At 36.0% G+C, this 17,881-nt stretch overlaps 3 protein-coding genes and 2 pseudogenes across 4 annotated transcripts; 4 read left to right on the forward strand and 1 right to left on the reverse strand.

Moving 5' to 3' along the window:
* On the reverse strand, positions 174–5,904 carry LOC104791521 (nicastrin). The gene is given in 17 exon segments (XM_019226914.1): positions 174–537; positions 811–1,283; positions 1,286–1,429; positions 1,634–1,774; positions 1,871–1,942; positions 2,183–2,302; positions 2,484–2,555; positions 2,655–2,787; positions 2,896–2,969; positions 3,072–3,143; positions 3,609–3,686; positions 4,108–4,184; positions 4,336–4,418; positions 4,994–5,108; positions 5,191–5,304; positions 5,485–5,624; positions 5,728–5,904. Coding segments are annotated over 16 exon segments (2,121 nt in total). The 5' UTR covers positions 5,573–5,624; positions 5,728–5,904; the 3' UTR covers positions 174–272.
* LOC104791522 (heterogeneous nuclear ribonucleoprotein R) lies at positions 7,540–10,969 on the forward strand. Of its 2 annotated transcripts, none has more exons than XM_010517434.2 (9): positions 7,540–7,765; positions 8,124–8,947; positions 9,036–9,152; positions 9,291–9,431; positions 9,589–9,765; positions 9,914–10,121; positions 10,212–10,390; positions 10,486–10,571; positions 10,656–10,969. In XM_010517434.2, the coding sequence occupies exons 2-9, from the start codon at positions 8,591–8,593 to the stop codon at positions 10,801–10,803; spliced, it is 1,413 nt and encodes a 470-aa protein (XP_010515736.1). In that variant the 5' UTR covers positions 7,540–7,765; positions 8,124–8,590; the 3' UTR covers positions 10,804–10,969. The 2 variants fall into 2 exon arrangements, with proteins under 2 accessions (XP_010515736.1, XP_010515737.1); XM_010517435.2 differs by having other exon boundaries at positions 8,557–8,947; positions 10,656–10,833.
* LOC109125297 lies at positions 11,187–12,899 on the forward strand (annotated as a pseudogene).
* On the forward strand, positions 13,709–14,725 carry LOC104699091 (F-box/FBD/LRR-repeat protein At3g52680). The gene is made up of 3 exons (XM_019226928.1): positions 13,709–14,188; positions 14,275–14,403; positions 14,516–14,725. The coding sequence occupies exons 1-3, from the start codon at positions 13,709–13,711 to the stop codon at positions 14,723–14,725; spliced, it is 819 nt and encodes a 272-aa protein (XP_019082473.1).
* LOC104791523 lies at positions 15,044–17,143 on the forward strand (annotated as a pseudogene).

Consider the following 17,881-nt stretch of genomic DNA (forward strand, 5'->3'; position numbering starts at 1 on the left):
AACACAAAAGAGTACACCATTTTTCTTCTTGGCAGTTAGTATTTCACTCTGGAATTAGATTCGTAATGTTGCTTTGTTTATTCTGTTATTAATCTAATCTTAGTGGGAATGCCTTTTTTAGCTGCTTTAGATTAATATTGAGAAAGTTCTTGCCAGTCTAATAGAGAACTGAATTAGCTCAAAAAGACCCTTTTTTAATAACCTTAGCTGAGAAAAAAGGTTTCCACTACATAGTTTAGGCGATGTCTTGCTGAAACTGACAAATACAAGTCTCAGTCCTGCTTCAATGCTTTTGTGATGAGTGACTTTGCAGCCAAAATCCCGATGTAAGCCAACGTTGTCACTGTAATGCCTGCAACAAGGACTGTATTGTCGTATGCTGAGTGCTGGACTGTGTACACACGCACCCTTATAGTGTCCCAGTTGCTTTCGGTCCACACCGGATCTACCATCCCCATAGAATCCGATGAGTTCTGAGGCAGAATCGTCCAAGCTCCATCGTTATACTTCAATCGGGTTGAATAAGCTGGAACATACCTGCCAAAACCAGCACTTAATATGTTTAGTGTTACGGTTCCGACAACAAATTTGATTAGGCCACATATATCTCAGGCCAACGAAGATAATACTGATAGGTTCTATTTAAAGGTCAACAAGCCAAAGATAGACTCTCTCCAAGTCTAAAAAAGCTCCACTTCTCAAGCCAGCCTATCCAAATTAATAATTCCTATCAAGTGCCTACCAGACTTAAGACTTTGCCAATTTGAGCATGCAGCCCAAAAATGCAATTTACAAGCAAACAGAGTTTACCTGGTTGTGGAGACAACACATGTTCCCTCCTTGTTGCTCTCTGCTTTAATGCACACTTCGTCGGTTTTGCTACAGACTCCTTTTGAACAAACTGAGGTTGTGTTCCCCTTTTGGACAGATGTTTTATCCGCAAGAAAGTTCCATACAAATCTAGATACATCACCGACGTAACCAAGGTAAGGTTTGGAGGAAGGTTCTCCAAGGATGACGCCAGCATAGTTGCCTGGGCAAGTGTTTGTTGGTGAAATATAGTCTTTTACCAAGTCGCAAGATAAGCCCGGTTCACAAGCTAAAAGACAGTTTAGAAGTTCCTCAACGAAAGAAGCATTGACATGGATGGATCCCATAGCTGAATTGCTTATATCTTTGTCGTCACTTGCAAGGATGTAAAGTGTACGGGCCACAACAGAAGCAGCAGCTACTACAGATGAGGAGTTGATATTTGCTGCAATACAATACCAGAAAGGGATCAGAAAAGAGCAAAATGGGGTTTAGAGCAAAAAGATGAGAACGTCAGGCTGTGACTTTTCTTACACAAGTCATCAAGGTGACTATGGTAGAACTTATTCACAAACTTGGTATCAAAGTCTTCAAGAACAACAGCTGAAGTCTGAGGGTTCTGCAACAATGAACAGGATGTTACACCTTTTTCAGTTTAGGGAATCTGGTTCACAATCACATAACATTAAAGCAAGTATACTTCTCCTCTCACATTCATGATCAACCAAAGGGGAAGTATATTCAAATAATTACTTTCTCTATCAAAGTCAGAATACATATTTGAATTGTCTTTCCATCTATTTACTTGGAATTTATATTGTACCTTTCTCATGAAAGCCATCAAGGAGGATGGGGGTATTCCAGGGTTTGCAGTATCAGCTGAAAGAATTTTGATGTTCTTTGATGCAAGTGAATCCTGAGCTACCTTTAAAGCATCCAGTGTCATGTTTGTAACTGAGGAAACCTAAAGACACAAAAAGTGGATGTTAAGTTGCCTATGCCAATTTTCACATTATCGAACCAATTATGTTAGAGTTTCAGGGTATCAGGAATTTCTCACCCTAGTTTTATGAGCAAAGAAGGTGTTTATCCCTCCACTTAAACCTTTTCCAACGGATCCTATTTCAAGCACCTGTTAGATAATGGAAGACATAAATTTGAATACGATCTTAAAATTTAGAGAATTGTGAACCTTCACTTTTAAAAGGAACTCTAATAAACAATAAATTTACTTTCTGCACTACTAAGGCAGAAATAAGTTGTAGCAACCATGAAACACATGCAACATTTTTCACTAATGGATTTCATGCATAAGACTGGCTGCCTCTAACAACTTGTTTCTATTTTGTCAGATCAAAACAATAAAGATTACCGTTTCAATCGGAGAATTGCCAAGGCCTGCGACAGCATCTGAATGCAGATCTAATTCGTGTAAGAACCTCCTGCTGCCAAGGTAACCCCACGTCTCTCCGGTCAGAACCAAAAACACAAGCTGCATTCATTTAGGAAATACATATAGAACTATAAGAGCCAAAACACAGCAGAGTGCAAGATATACCTCTAGTATCAAAGCTTGCAAACAACAAAAAGCGTGAAATAAAACTAAATCAGATGGTATACTGATGAGTGCAAGAAACTCAATAGATTTAGTAATTATATTTATTGACTGGCACCTGCTTTTTGAAATTACTAAAACCATCAACTCGAGAAAGAGCATCAACTGCTCCCAAAAGAGCTACCAGACCCTGAAAGAAAGAGAACACTTTGAGCAATGAACCGGGAAAAGAAGAATAAATAAAGGCATTCTAGGTCAATCCACAAAGCACAAAATAGCGATATCTCACAGATATTGGTGAATCTGCACCAAAACTTTTGTCACGGAAAAATGATGCAGAATCCATTGAGGCCACAGTTAGCACAATTGGTTTGCGGTTGTTGGAAGAAGAAACACTGATTGGTGGAAGCGAGGACCAAACACTGTCCTTCATGACAAAGTTATTAGAAAACTTAACGTATCCTTTAAAAGGTTTCATATGTCTTAAAATCAGACAGTAATATAGAAATTTCAATCTCCTAAACTTTTACCTATATCCTCCCAATGGGAGGCAAGTTCCTTCCTGCAAACAAGCCTCCGAATTGTGTGTTCCAGCTTTGGTAGTCTAATAAAAGAAAATTGAGAAGCGGATGTCATAATCTAAGTCAAAGTAAAGTACATAAAGCTGGTTAACATTCCAGTGAGCTACATTGCTAAAACCAAATACCTCCATAACCATATTGAATTCAGCAACATCACTGGTATATGTACCATGCTTCATCTTTTTCTTGGAAAGGATCTGAACAAATATATTAGGATGTCAAGATATAGTTGATAACCTGAAAACGTGGAAGCTATCCACATGAACCATACTCATTTAGATTGCTACCAACACATAAGAAATATAAAGCTAGCTTCTTGACAGAACCTCATCTGGTAAGAACAACAACATATGAGGTTCTGTCAAGAAGTAATCATTTGTTTTCCTATTTGAAAATGGGTAATCAGTGTTTAGAAAATTTTATGCAAACTAAGCTAGGAGTAATTATTTCATATGACTTTGACGAAACAGATCTACTGCACCATTTTACAGCCATATTTTCATAGAGCAATACTGCTCTTACGAGTGTGACGAACGGTCATAATGCCTCTCTAAGGCTTTAGTTCATTACCTCATATTTCTAAATGGTAATCCATTTAGTTATTCAGACAACACAAATAGAAACATTTATAATTTGCAAAGAATTCAAGTTTGAAGGTTTACCTCCTGCACAGCTGATATGCCACTTTCTGACAATAAGTACACAGGAAAATTATATTTTTTCCACATTATGCCTGATGCCTGCAAATAATCATTTTTAACAATGGTCAATTGCCAGAGTCTAGAGAATTATCGCTTGCAAGTACTCATAAGAATTAAAATCATTTTTCTCTATGAAAAACCAATAACAGGAACTATCATTTTATGAAGGTAGATAAATATGCAACTGATTTATAGGCTTCTTTATAAGTGATCATCTGGACAGATACATGTATTGCTCTTGTAAAATGTATACAAAAAATTAACCATAAGAAAAGGATTTATTTATGGTGTTGTCTGTTAGCAGGTAGTTAATTATAGTTCCAGAAGAGAACAGTGTATACTCGGAAATGCTTGACAATGGATTTGGTGATAAATGATTGAAACAACTTCCAACCCACTACAAAAGTGTTCACAGGAAAAAGTAACTTCAAAGTTTCAGACAGGATTTATGGTACCGTACAGCTGAATTCCATTTGTAGTCAACGTTTTCATAGGGTGAAAACTGCGCTTGAGGAAACTTTTTGTCAGGAGAAAAGCCTACAAGAAAGAAGAAATAAATACTAATGCCATGGAGATAGATAAGAAGTATCAAGTACTTTGTTTAAGGGAATTAAGAAAAAAACAATCAATGTATAAGTCAACATCCATTCAAGTTGACAGATCATAAATATGTGGGTCGCCATAGTACCTGTTAATTTCTGTTGGAAATTAGATCCTGATTCAACTAGAACACCACCAATTTTGCTAGCAAAGCTCAAATCACTTGACACCCTGGAAAAGGCACAAAGAGGAACGATCCTGTGTCATTTCTATCTGAATAGAGTGTCTAAGAGATGTACAAGTCTAATGAACAATGCCAGAATTAAGCCAGACTGCAGGATTCTAGTGTAAACTACTTCGAGGTATACTCACTTTTTGTTTGTCGAATGGAATTAAAGCAAAAAATCCAATGAATAACAGGTTTCTACTGAATAATACCTAATCCATTTCTGATGCACCAACAACCAAGTGGCTACATTTATAGCAGATTTTTTTAAATGGTGATAAGAGGGTATACTCATTCCAGTCTGTTATTTCACTCTCAGGGAGAAAAAGAAGAAAACAAAAAGTGTTGGCCTTAAAATAGTGAAACTCTGCAACCTTGTATAGACGTTATTTTGAGGATGTAAGTTGAAAATGGCTGATTTGGTGAACACCACAAGCTAATTCTTGTTTGACGTTAAGTAAACACCAAAACGAGAACTACACCTTATTCATGCATATGTATATGCTGCTTAGCCAGGGGTAAAGCACTAATCCACAAGTTAAAAGATTATAAATACAATAGAATGACAAAGGAGACATGCCTGGTAAAGAAATCTTCCATTTCATCAGCTGTAACCAAAATAGTGTGTGGCTGAACCAAATCTTTAACGTCCTTCAATTTTATGATTGGAGCCACCACCTTATTCAATCCAGGATCTGAGTAATTATTAACATAGAAATTAAGGGAACTCATCTAATAACAACAATCAGTTACGAGGCAGCCACAAAAGAAGCTTACTTGAACAACCAATCTCTCCAGAAAGATTGAGAAGGCGTACACAAGGATACCCATCAACAACAACATACATTAGCTTCTGAAGGTCGGGAACAGATTCAATAGATGTTATCTCACCTACACACAAAAAAAGGGAAATCCAAACAGTGATCAGATAGATTAAAGTGATAATCTAAAGAGTGGACAAAGAGAGATAAGTGAATCAAAATTACAAACCAATCATTCCCAAGATGAACTAAAACGTAAAATGTTACATCAAAATCAACAAAAGATGAGACCAATTGGGACGAAACTCACCAGCGAGAGAGACATGAAGAGGAAGGATTGAAACTAGAAGAAGAGTAAAAGAAATAGCAACAAGACGAGGAAGTCCCATTGCCATCATAGCTGGCCCGCCGGAAAGTTGAAATCAGCGGGAAGCTACCTGGAAATCATCGCTGCAGATACGATCAGAAATGTGACCAAATTTCATAAGAGATAAAAAACAAACGTTACGAGCCCAGAAACGAGGAAGAAGCATCAGCTTGAGAGAAACAGTACCTAAAAAGGGGGAAATTGGAAGAGAGAGAGAGAGAAGAGCTTCGATTCGCCGGAGATAAGAAACCTAGTTGATAATTACGCGGTGGGAGTTAGAAGAGAGTCAAAGACTGAGAATTTTTCCGGTCGATTCGACTTTCAAAACTCCCCTTGGAAGGAATATAAAAAATTAAAAATTGAGCTACTCCTATTTTGTGCAGATTTTGATATATTAAAGTAATTAAAAATATTTATAGTTTTTTCTTTTCCATTCAACAACATTTTTTTTATATATTTTTTTGTGTGGTTAAAGACTATTTTTTGTCATATGGATAACATGAATTATTGAAGTTAACTTGCAGTAAATATTATAATTTTGTTGTTGTATGTATTATTTAATTAATTCTAATTTAAAATAATTGATAATTATAATTATTAAAAAGTATTATTAATACATTTAATAAAATTATTAAAAATAAAATAAATTAAAATATATAAATAATTAAATAAATTTACAAAAAACAAAAAAAACAAATAAAGAAATTTAATACACACAAAGTTAACTAAACTTCTTTGCTACATTGCAAATTAAAAAAATTAACTACATGCATTTCATAATATTTACAATCTTATCATATTTAGATGGATGCCTATTTCATTTCAAATGATAATCAAAATAATAATTTTGGCAAAATATAACAAATTTAAAATAACTAATTAAAAGAAGTTATTAAATAAAAGAAAAACAGTAAAATTTATTTTTATTGATATATCAATTAAAAAAAAATTGTATTATATAACTGTATTTTCGTTTTTTTTAACTAAAGAAAAAGCTAACTCAACTTACCACATCCTTAACTCATGAAATTTTTTATGATATTGAATAATGTTTTGAGTTAACAATTTTACAAAAGACATAACTCAAAATTGTATATTAACCATAACACATTGTAACTCAACCTCAATTTCAAAAAAAAAAAAATATTGTTCTTGATTGGTAACATTTTTGAATAATCTTTGAGTTACGTCCATAACTCAACTTAACTCGATGATAACTCATATTACCAATTAGAGTCATTATGCTTCTAGATTCATTTTTCTTTATTAAAAAAACCTGTTTAAAACATTTTTTTTTTACATAGTTGTCTCTTTTGTAAATAACATCAAATTAATCGACTGGTTCTAATAAAACAAACCAAAAAAGTATCGTTATCAATTACTATACATAGCAAAACGCGGGAAAACACGACTGTTATATGTTAGTTTAACTCTTTTAGTAAGATTTCGTCGAGAAATTAGATATAACGAAAGACAAGAGGATATTAATTTGTAATGTGTAAAAGAAAAATTTATCATTGGTTTTATTTTTTTCTAAATTATACTCTCTCCGTTTCATAATATCGGATATTTTAGAGGTTTTTGCTTGTTTTATAATATAAGATGTTTTCAAATTTTGAGGCAACTTTTAGACTACTTTTATATTTTCTTATTATTTATTTTATGCAGTCTTGTTTTTGATTGGTTAAACTTTTTAAAAGTAAATATTTTTTATTATGCGTGTTTTGGCTAAAACATATTATATTTTGAAACGGAAAGAGTATAATATAACGTGGATTATATATAAATTATGTATTAATTAGGAAAACTCGAAAATATTAACAAGAAAATTGAGAGACATTATATCTAATTTTCATCCAATTTTGATATATTTTTCTTTTTGCATAAAACTTAACATCAAAGTCATTTTTTTCTTTTTCTTTTTTTTTTGTTTGTTTGTTTGTAGATTTTCTGGCATATTAAGATCGGGTAATTTACCTCTAATATAAGATGGTGGTTAGCATCGTAAAAGGGTGACTACACCCTCCTCCTCCTCCTCCTCCTCCTTTGAGAGTCACTTGGGGCATCTTTTAGGTCATACAAACATTTTTACATATTCTCTCAACCTCAGCTGCTGGGCGAAACACTTCTACCTCATCCTCCTCTCCGTAATCCTCATCAAACTAGGGTTTTCTTCTGGAAGCTCTCTCTCTCTCTCTCCCTCTCTCGCTCTATCGCCTTCAAGGTACTTTCTCTCTCTGTCTTGTTTCATCTCATTGCGCCTCTCTTCGTCTCCTTTCGTGTATCTTTTTCCGTTGGGGATCCGAATTATTCTTCTTTCGAAATTGGGATTTTGTTTTGGTAGCTCTTCGTATCTTAATTGTAAAACTGAATCTGTTCTCAGTTGTGTTGTTGTTATCTATACCAATGATTGCGAAGTTTAGCTGAAACGATTTTGATAGATGTTTACTGTGAGTTTTAGCTTTGTACGGGTGTTATCGGATTGTTCTTGATTGGTATCATTGTGGTCTATTTTTGTGTGTAAATGTCTTGAGTAAATCAAATAGAAATTGTAGAAATAAGCTGAGGGATTCTCTTAACAGGTTAGATTGGCAGCATAAATAAAAATTCAACTTGCAATTGTGTGTTGGGAGATCTAACATGGAGCTGAAGTTTTCTAAGTGGGTTGTTCAGAGATACTACTTTGTCTTGACCTTCTTGTTGCCATGATTTTTTTAAAAACCTTCTATGCATCTATCTAACCAAGGCCTATTGATATCATGGTTTTTTTTTTTCGCTCTCAGGGGTCATTCGTTTCTTTTTTTTTTGTTTCACCTGTTGAGCATTTCGTCGCCTTCTTCTCTCTTTGTCTATTGTTTGTCACCTTTTTTTAGCCGCATTATGGCAGAGCGTCAATTCGAACCTTTTATTCTTCTTTTTCTATTCTATCGACCTCTTATTGTTTCTTTTCCAACCTTTCCACGGTTCTATTCTCTCTCTCCCCACTTGCTTCTTGCTTCTGTGTCTCCTCCACAGTTGTAGTGCAAGCCTTCTTTTCTAGATACTTAACATGTCAAGGACGAGGACTGCTGCTTCAGAAGCTCACGATTCAATGGAATCTGAGGAAAGGGTAGACCTTGATGGTGACAATGACCCTGAGGAGATTCTCGAGGAGGAAGTTGAATACGAAGAAGTTGAAGAGGAGGAAGAAATTGAAGAGATTGAGGAGGAGATAGAAGAAGAGGTGGAAGTGGACGAAGACGAGGATGTTGCTGCTGCAACTGAGGAGGAAGAAGAAAAGAAAAGGCATGCTGAACTCCTTGCACTTCCTCCACATGGTTCAGAGGTTTATCTTGGAGGGATTCCCACTGATGCTACTGAAGGGGACTTAAAGGGCTTCTGTAATTCAATAGGGGAAGTTACTGAGGTAATTTGACATATTTGTTTTACCCAAACTATGGTTGTGTTTTCATTTTATCTTGTGCTGACTGCTGAGGTTGGTGTGATGTTTACAGGTTAGGATAATGAGGGAAAAGGAATCTGGTGATGGAAAGGGGTATGCATTTGTAACATTTAGAAACAAGGACCTTGCAGCTGAGGCAATTGAGAGTCTAAATAATACTGATTTCAGAGTAAATTCTTTGATACCCACTTCTTGATTATTACACTCATTCCATTAAGACTTGTAGATAGCTTAGAATTCTCGATGGTTGGTAGTTTCAGAATTTTTGTGGCTCTTATTTGTTTGTTTATTAAATGTTATTCAACAGGGTAAAAGGATAAAATGTTCGACTACCCAAGCAAAGCATCGCATCTTTCTTGGTAATGTTCCTAGAAATTGGATGGAGTCAGACATTAAGAAAGCAGCGAATAAAATTGGTCCAGGCGTTCAAATTGTCGAACTCCCAAAGGTTTGTCTCCTGCAACTTATATAAGTTTCAGTTTGTAGTGATCTGCAACTTTAATATCATATTCTTGTTTGACTGTAACTTGCGGAAGTGAATTTTCTGTAGAAATTCCTTTCTCACTAGCTTGATCAGTTTTCTTTTTGGTTTTGTAAAATCACAGGAACCACAAAATATGGGCCGGAATCGTGGTTTTGCTTTCATCGAGTATTACAACCATGCATGTGCTGAATACTCGAAACAAAAAATGTCAAATCCTAGTTTTAAGCTTGATGATAATGCCCCAACTGTAAGCTGGGCTGAATCAAGGAGTGGAGGAGGGGACTCTTCGGCTTCCCAGGTTTGCTTCATTAGAATCTTTCTTACAAATAGATAATAGATGCCGCAACAGTTATCTTTTTAACAAAGTGTCATATTCATAGAGACATGTGTTTAAAATGTCTTCAAAACTTACTGTTATATACTTATATGGTGTGGAATGATTGCAGGTCAAGGCATTGTACATCAAGAACTTGCCTAGAGATATAACTCAAGAACGCCTAAAGGCATTATTTGAACATCATGGGAAAATACTGAAAGTGGTGATTCCACCAGCAAAACCGGGAAAGGAAGACAGTAGATATGGATTTGTGCATTACGCAGAGAGGACAAGTGTCATGCGAGCTTTGAAAAACACTGAAAGATATGAGATTGATGGTATGCGTGGTCCATTCAGAATATTTTTTTTCTGTTTACATCTCCTCCTTTGATGTTTCAATTCTAAAATGTATCCCAATTTATATACAGGTCATATGTTGGATTGTACTCTTGCAAAGCCTCAAGCGGATCAAAAGGGGAACACAAATACAGTTCAGAATATGCAGAAATCACAATTGCAACCAAACTATCCTCCTCTTCTTAGTTATGGCATGGCTCCTAGTCCCTTTGGTGCTCTTGGTGGATTTGGAGCTTCTGCCTACTCACAAGTGAGATTTCTACTATTTTGTCAATCATATAATTATGTCTTGAGAAGAACTTTTATGGATATAAATTCGGGGATAATTTTCTTGGAATGATGCAGCCATTAATGCATGCGGGAGGTCATGCAGCTGGTGGAATGTCGATGATGCCAATCATGTTACCTGATGGAAGAATCGGATACGTCTTGTAAGTTCTTTTCTATACTCGATTACTGATCTCATGCTTTTGCTATAATGCACGTGTACTCATCCGATGTGTTGAATGTAATAGGCAACAGCCTGGACTGGCGGCTGTGCCGCAACAACCACCACCAAGGCATTCTCCACCTTATAGAGGAGGCAGTGGTTCGAGCAGCAGCAGCAGTAGCAAACGAAGTAGCGACAACGGTAGAGGACGAAGCCGTTACAATCCTTATTAGAAATTTCAAAATTATGTCTCCTTTATTTGGAAAAAAAATACACTCCCAACCAAGCCAGCAAAACAGAAAGCCAATTTTAACCATTGTGTTGTCTTCTTTATGCCATTTGTTTTGACTCTTAAAGATTTTGCGGGTGGCAATGGGGAATCGTTTAACTTTTTTTTTTTTTTTTTTTGTATATTTATTTATTTATGCGTTTTCAATTATTGTTTAAAAAAAAAATGTGGTTTATATACAGTATGTCCTTTCCGTTCATGTATGGTCCAGGCTTACTAGTCGATAGGAATGAAAAGCCCATTAATGGCCCGAACTATGTCTCGTTTAAAATTACCATAATGTCATCATCTTAAATGTATCCGCCGCATTATATGTATATCAAAAATTCAAAACCCTTCCCGGCCGGCTGTTCAACTTCTGCATCCTCAACCGCCGTCTAGTCTCACTATTGGGTGAGTTTCAATCTCTTTCTAGTTTTTGCAATCGCGTTTGAAAACCCGAGTGTAACCACTGGGAAAGCAACGCCATTTCTGTCTCTATCAACAACAATGAGAAATCGAGGTGTTATGAATGAAGAAGATAGGTTGAATCAGTTGCCTGAAGCTTTGATTCTAAAGATTCTGTGTGTTTCTCCCTACAAAAACTGCCATAAACACGAGTGTTTTGTCTAAACAATGGCGTTCTCTATGGAATTTGGTGCCGAAACTAAAGTTCTATTCTGAGGATCACAATAGCCAACACCAAACATTTTCAGAAGGTGTTTCCAGATCGATCCTTGAACATAAAGCTACCGTTCTAGAGAGTTTGCGTCTCAGATTTAGCTTAGATAATGTTAGTCCTGTAGATATAGGACTTTGGGTTGGAATCGCGTTTACTCGACATTTGCGTAAATTGGTACTCTATGCTTCATACCCCGCGTATGATGAGACCTTCACATTTCCGGCTAGCTTGTGTACTTGCAACACACTTGAAACCTGAAACTCTCACTTGGTACTATTGTCTTCTCCGGTTCTTATGAAGTCTCTTAGAACTTTGCACCTTGAGTTTGTGAGCTACAAAGACGATGAATCTTTTCGTAACCTGTTATCTGGTTGCCCTATTCTTGAAAATTTGGTTTTGGATCGAGGTGAGTATTCTGGTCATGTTGTGACTTTCGTTATTGAAGTCCCGTCTTTGAAGAGACTTGAAATTTTTGATTATAATTGTGACGAAAGGTTTGGAAGATATAGAATTAATGTTCCCTCTTTGGAATACTTGGCATTCCAAGAGTTGATAGATATTGAGATTTGTCTGAATGCGCCGGAGCTGGTGGAAGTATATATCATTGGTGGTTCTTATATAATCGCTGATAAGTTTCTTGGATCGCTTAAGTCAACCAAACGTCTTTCTTTCGATTTATTACCCTTGGAGGTAAGTTTCAGCGCTATTGAGTGTTTTTTTGGTTATCTCTTTGTTATTGCAAGGTACCAATAACTGTTTCATGTACAGATTGTGTATCCAATTGGTAGTATCTTCTATCAACTGGTGAATCTAGAGATGCATACGTGTAAAGAAGAGTGGTGGAATGTACTTACGGTCATGCTCGAAATTTCTCCGAAACTAAAAGTCCTCAGGCTCCTTGATGCAAGACATTTCATCATTATTTTGGATGGTCTCTCTCTTTGTGGTTATATTTTATAGACTACTTTATACATTCCATTCCTCTTGTCTCGTTCGTTTGTCTCACCAGTATAGGAATAAAGATGATGATATGGTTGGCGGAAAATGGAATGAACCAAAGTATGTTCCTGAATGTTTGTTGTCTCACCTCGAGACATTTGTGTGGGAAAAATATGCTTGGGATAGACAAGAAGAGCAAGAAGTGGCTACATACATTCTAAGGTACGCAAAACAGTTGAAGAAGGCAACTATCTCCACTAATCCTATCGGTCCAAAAGAGCTCAAGAAGTTGGAAGAGAGACGTAAGATGCTCAAGGAGTTGGCTAGTGTTGTCAGGGCTTCCAATTCTTGCCACATTGCTTTTGAATGATCTTATATGTTATGTAAACTCTTCATAGAGCACGTTGGTTACGGTTATAGGGATTTACATCGGTTTTGGATCTCGGGGATGGTTTCTATATTTTGCCATTGGATTTTGAAAATTTTCTGAATTTTATCTTAATCCCTATGAGTGATGATATTGATACCAGTACCACCATCTTGGGCTTTTCTTTTTCATTTATTAATAAGTAAACCGGTTGGTTTCGGGTCGATTTTAATTCAGAACCGGTTTTGAATTAAAAAGCCCTAGTCTCATTCAGTTGACGAGCTTCAGTGCTCTGCTTCAACTTGTTGAATTTTGGGTTAAGAGCGATTGAAGTGCGATGTTAGCTTCAGGGAACAGCAAAAACGTGAAGAGTGTTACCGGGATAATGGAACAAGAACAACGGTAAGTTTCGTTTATTTCGTTTATGTTTTGCAAGCTCCAAACCCTAACTCATTAGTCTTTTCTTCTTTGGTTTTGGTGGGTGTAATTGTAAAGTGAGAGAAAGCCAGGTGTTGTTAAAGAGGAGTTGATCAGTGAGTTGCCTGAAGAGTTGCTTCTACATATATTGTCGTCTCTTCCAACAAAAAGAGTGATAGCCACGAGTGTTTTGTCTAAACGATGGAGATCTCTTTGGAAGATGATAACTCTAACTTTCATTATACACATCAATTTTCGGAGAATGTTGGCAGGTCTCTGTTTTCACACAAAGCTCCGGTTTTGGAGAGTTTTCATCTCAAAGTCAAAGTTATTGATAGATATAGCCATAGCCGTGCATGTGATGATATAGATATTGGAGTATGGACTGGAATTGCATTTGAACGTCATGTGCGTGAGTTGGTGCTCGAGCTTTGTTCAGAAAGGTCTGTTAGATTTCCAACTAGCATGTTTAGCTTTAGTACTACACTTGAGACCTTGATTCTCAAGTATTCGGTTCTTGTGGATGTTCCTTCTCCAGTTTGTATGAAGTCCCTCAGAACTCTTCACCTTGATTCTGTGGATTTCAAAGACAGCAAATCTATTCGTAACCTTATATCTGGCTGTCCTAATCTTGAAGATTTGTTCATTTATCAATGTTACCGTAAGGACGTTGTGCTGACATTCACTATAGTGGCACCATTCTTGAAGAGGCTAGTGATTACAGATTACTTTGTTGGATCAGAGAAAGGGGGCTATGTAATAACTGCTCTTTCTTTGAAATACTTGACACTTAAAGGGGTTAGTCATTACGGGTGTTGTTTGATTGAGAATGCGCCAATGTTAGTTGAGGCAATAATTAGAAAAGTTTCTTATATAGCCAATGAGAATATTGAGGGATCTCTCACTTCAGTCAAACGTCCTTTGTTGGACTTATCACCCTTGGAGGTAACTATGCTTATAGCTAGCAAGTGAGTTATTTTCATGCTTTCACAATGTTCTAATAAGACTACGATCTTTATGTACAGATTAAGTTTCCAACTGATAGTATCTTCTATCAGCTAGTACATCTAAAGATGTATACACGTAAAGAGGAGTGGTGGAATCTACTTACGCTCATGTTTAATAGCTCACCTAAACTACAATTCCTTAAGCTCACTGATGTAAGCCATTTCAGTATCAGTCTCAGCTAGCTTCTTTTGGTGGCCTCTCTTATGGGTTTGTAACTTTGACGGTCTACTAATGATATGCAATTGAATGTCCTTTTTGCCACAGGAAAAACGCAAGTTTAGAAAACATGGTTTGGTCGGCGGGAAATGGAATGAACCAAAGAATGTTCCTGAATGTTTGGTGTCTCACCTAAAGATGTTTGTGTGGACAAGATACCGTTGGGAAAGAGAAGAAGAGAAAGAAGTGGCTACATACATTCTAAAGAATGCAAGACAATTGAAGAATGCAAGTTTCTCAACAAGACCTATTGATTGAATCAAGGAGTTAGATGGTGTTGTTAGGGCTTCAAGTTCATGCCACCTTGTCTTCGTCGTAGATAGCGTAGAATGATATATCTTTACTAGACTCTTCTAGTCACATGGAACTACCGTGAATTTTATGAAGCAAAAGATTAGTAATAAACCAAACTTTCTTTTTGAATTTTATCTAATCCCAATGAGTGATGATCGTACCATTTTGGTTTTTTTTAATTAATTTATTTATTAATAAGTAAACCGATCGGATTCGGTTCGATTGAAAAACAAAACCGGTTTTGAATTTAAGAAGCCCTAGTTCCCTTCAATTGGCGAACTTCAGTGCTTTGCTTCTCTACTTGTTGAGTTTTGCGTCGAGAGCGTTTGAAAATGCGATATTAAGCTCCGGGAACAGCAAAACACTGACCGAAGATGGAACAAGAACAACGGTAAGTTCTCGTTTGTTTCGTTTATTGTTTAGAGCATTTGAATTCCTATGTATAGCGCTCTAAATGTTTGATTCGTTGATTTTTGGTGGTTCTAAAGATTGAGAAAGCGAGGTGTTGTGAATGATGATGAGGATAGGTTTAATCTATTGTCCGAAGCTTTGATTCTGAAAATTCTGTGTTTTCTACCTACAAAAACTGTCGTAACCACGAGTGTTTTGTCTAAACAATGGCGGTCTCTTTGGAAGTTGGTGCCAAATCTCGAGTTCAATTCTGAGGATTGCGAAAGTGAAGACCTTTCATTTTCAGATATTGTTTCCAAGTCTTTCCTTTCACACAAAGCTCCGGTTCTAGATAGTTTTCGTCTCCTGTTTGGATCAGAAGATGTTAGTTTCGTAGATGTTGGACTTTGGGTTGGCATTGCGTTTGCTCGACATTTGCGTGAATTGGTGCTCGATTTTTATCCTTCTGGGAAAGAGACCTTCTCATATTTTAGTAGCTTGTGTACTTGTAACACTCTCGAGAGTTTGAAACTCGTATATGGTTTTACTGTAGATATACCTTCTCCGGTACTTATGAAGTCTCTTAGAACCCTGCACCTTGAGTTTGTTAGCTTCAAAGACGATGCATCTGTCCGTAACTTTTTTATCTAGCTGCCCTAGTTTTGAACAATTGATAGTGTATCGAGGTGAAGATTGTGATGTTGAGATTTTCACTATTGAGGTCCCTTCTTTGCAGAGATTAAAGATTCATGATACCAATGATGGAGCTGAGTTTTGGGGGTATTTGATAAACGCTCCTTGTTTGAAATACTTACAAATTGAAGACTTGAGATGTCCAGGGTTTTCTTTGAATGCGCCTGAGCTGGTGGAGGCAAGTATCGTTGAAGTTGTATCTATAACCAATAAGAAGCTTCTTGGATCTCTCACTTGTGTCAAACGTCTTCTATTGCATTTATCACCCTTGAGGGTAACTTTGCTGATTTATTTATTTTAATCACCATTTGATTTCATTGTTTTCTTTACTCTAAAAATCATGGTCTCATGAATAGATTTCATATCCTACTGGAACTATCTTCTATCAGCTGGTGTCTCTAGAGATGGTGGAATCTACTCACGCTCGTGCTCGAAAATTCTCCTAAACTACAAGTCCTCAAGATCACTGATGTAAGAGTGACATTCATTATTAGCTAAGCTAGCTATCTTTGGGGTTATATTATATGGTCTAGTGATGCTATACATTGAATTTCTCCCTTGTCTCTTTGGTCTCAGAAATATCATCATGTTGGTGGAAATAGTTTGGTCAGCGGCAAATGGAATGAGCCGAAGTATATCCCTGGATGTTTGTTGTCACATTTAGAGACATTTGTGTGGAAAAGATTCGATTGGGGGAGAGCGGAAGAGAAAGAAATAGCTACCTACATTCTAAAGAATGCAAGACGATTGAAGAAGGCACATTTCTCAACAATTCCCACTGAATCGAAAGAGCTCAACAAGTTGAGAGAGAGACGTAAGGTGCTCAGCGAATTGGATGGTGTGGTCAGGGCTTCAAATTCATGCCACCTTGTGTTCAAATTTGATTCATCTGCTTAGGTATCAGACTTTTCTTTTGAAATATATCTATCATTATGATGATACAATCTTGGAATTTTATGATTTTGGAATATGGTATATGGACCTTTTCATAAGTCTACCAACGTCCGTACACGACTTATACGTCACACATTAATAAATCATATTTGGAATTATGAGAAGGTCCATATACCATATTCGTTAGGACCATATATAAAAACTAAGCACAACGTGGCCAGAGATGATGACATGATGATTCATGTTTCTTCATCTTCGCACGTTCCGATCCATCAGATAGGATTACTTGTTTTACTCTTTCTTGTATTCCTCACTTGTTCATTGTTAGACACGCGCCGCCATCCATTGTGGATATATATTCTCGCCGTTGTTAACGAAACATATGACACATTTCAAGATTTTTTTTGTTGTTTGCCTAGAGTAATTTCATAAATATTATGAACAAATAAATCAGCTTATTTATGTTGTTGTTTCTGATCACCGTCCACTACCATTAATATGGTTATTAGTATAAACCGAGATAGGACAACTCCTATACAACAAAATTATTCAATAAATAAATGATGATTTCTGAACAAAAATCAGTTTTCTTTGGCGTTCGAGATAATTAAACGAGCTTAATTAGGCCTTCCAAAAGCATAAATATACAACCTCAGTATCACTAAAGTAATGAAATTAATTGAAAATGTTGAAATGGCATTACAAAACTGTCTAATCTATATATAATAACAATCCGAATAAATGCGACCAACAGTTGTTTTTCAATCGTACCTTTTGAATATTTTCCAAAAAGTAGTAATAGTTCATTAAAACGGTTATTTATGAAAAGTTACAACGATTCACTGTAGAGTTGTGTTTATTGGAACATTCGTATCGTTTGAAATATATATATATATACATATATTTGTATGTTTGAACTGTTTTCATTTTTTTTTGTCATGATACAAAATAATATAAATTTTCAATATCACCAGTTTTTACAGCTTTCTAAATTATTCTCTAGCATTATTCTTTTAAAAGTAAAAGAAATTCCTCCAATTCTTGATTTAACAAAATATTTTTAGAATGATGAATCTAATTTGCAACTTATAGTTAATTTTAAATATAAAATTTAATAAAAATACCTAGAGTTTTTTTTCAACA

Source organism: Camelina sativa, chromosome 6 (assembly GCF_000633955.1).
Source record: "Camelina sativa cultivar DH55 chromosome 6, Cs, whole genome shotgun sequence".
In the NCBI taxonomy this organism is placed as follows: Eukaryota; Viridiplantae; Streptophyta; class Magnoliopsida; order Brassicales; family Brassicaceae; genus Camelina; species Camelina sativa.

What these genes read in the sequence shown, in the direction of transcription:
- LOC104791522 (XM_010517434.2), top strand. Translation starts at nt 8,591, where the DNA reads ATGTCAAGGACGAGGACTGCTGCTTCAGAAGCTCACGATTCAATGGAA. An exon ending in TAAATAATACTGATTTCAGA is followed by an intron (nt 9,153 to 9,290) that starts GTAAATTCTTTG and finishes GTTATTCAACAG; the next exon opens with GGTAAAAGGATAAAATGTTC. An exon ending in AAATTGTCGAACTCCCAAAG is followed by an intron (nt 9,432 to 9,588) that starts GTTTGTCTCCTG and finishes GTAAAATCACAG; the next exon opens with GAACCACAAAATATGGGCCG.
- LOC104699091 (XM_019226928.1), top strand. Translation starts at nt 13,709, where the DNA reads ATGTTTAGCTTTAGTACTACACTTGAGACCTTGATTCTCAAGTATTCG. An exon ending in TGGACTTATCACCCTTGGAG is followed by an intron (nt 14,189 to 14,274) that starts GTAACTATGCTT and finishes GTACAGATTAAG; the next exon opens with TTTCCAACTGATAGTATCTT. An exon ending in AATTCCTTAAGCTCACTGAT is followed by an intron (nt 14,404 to 14,515) that starts GTAAGCCATTTC and finishes TTTTTGCCACAG; the next exon opens with GAAAAACGCAAGTTTAGAAA.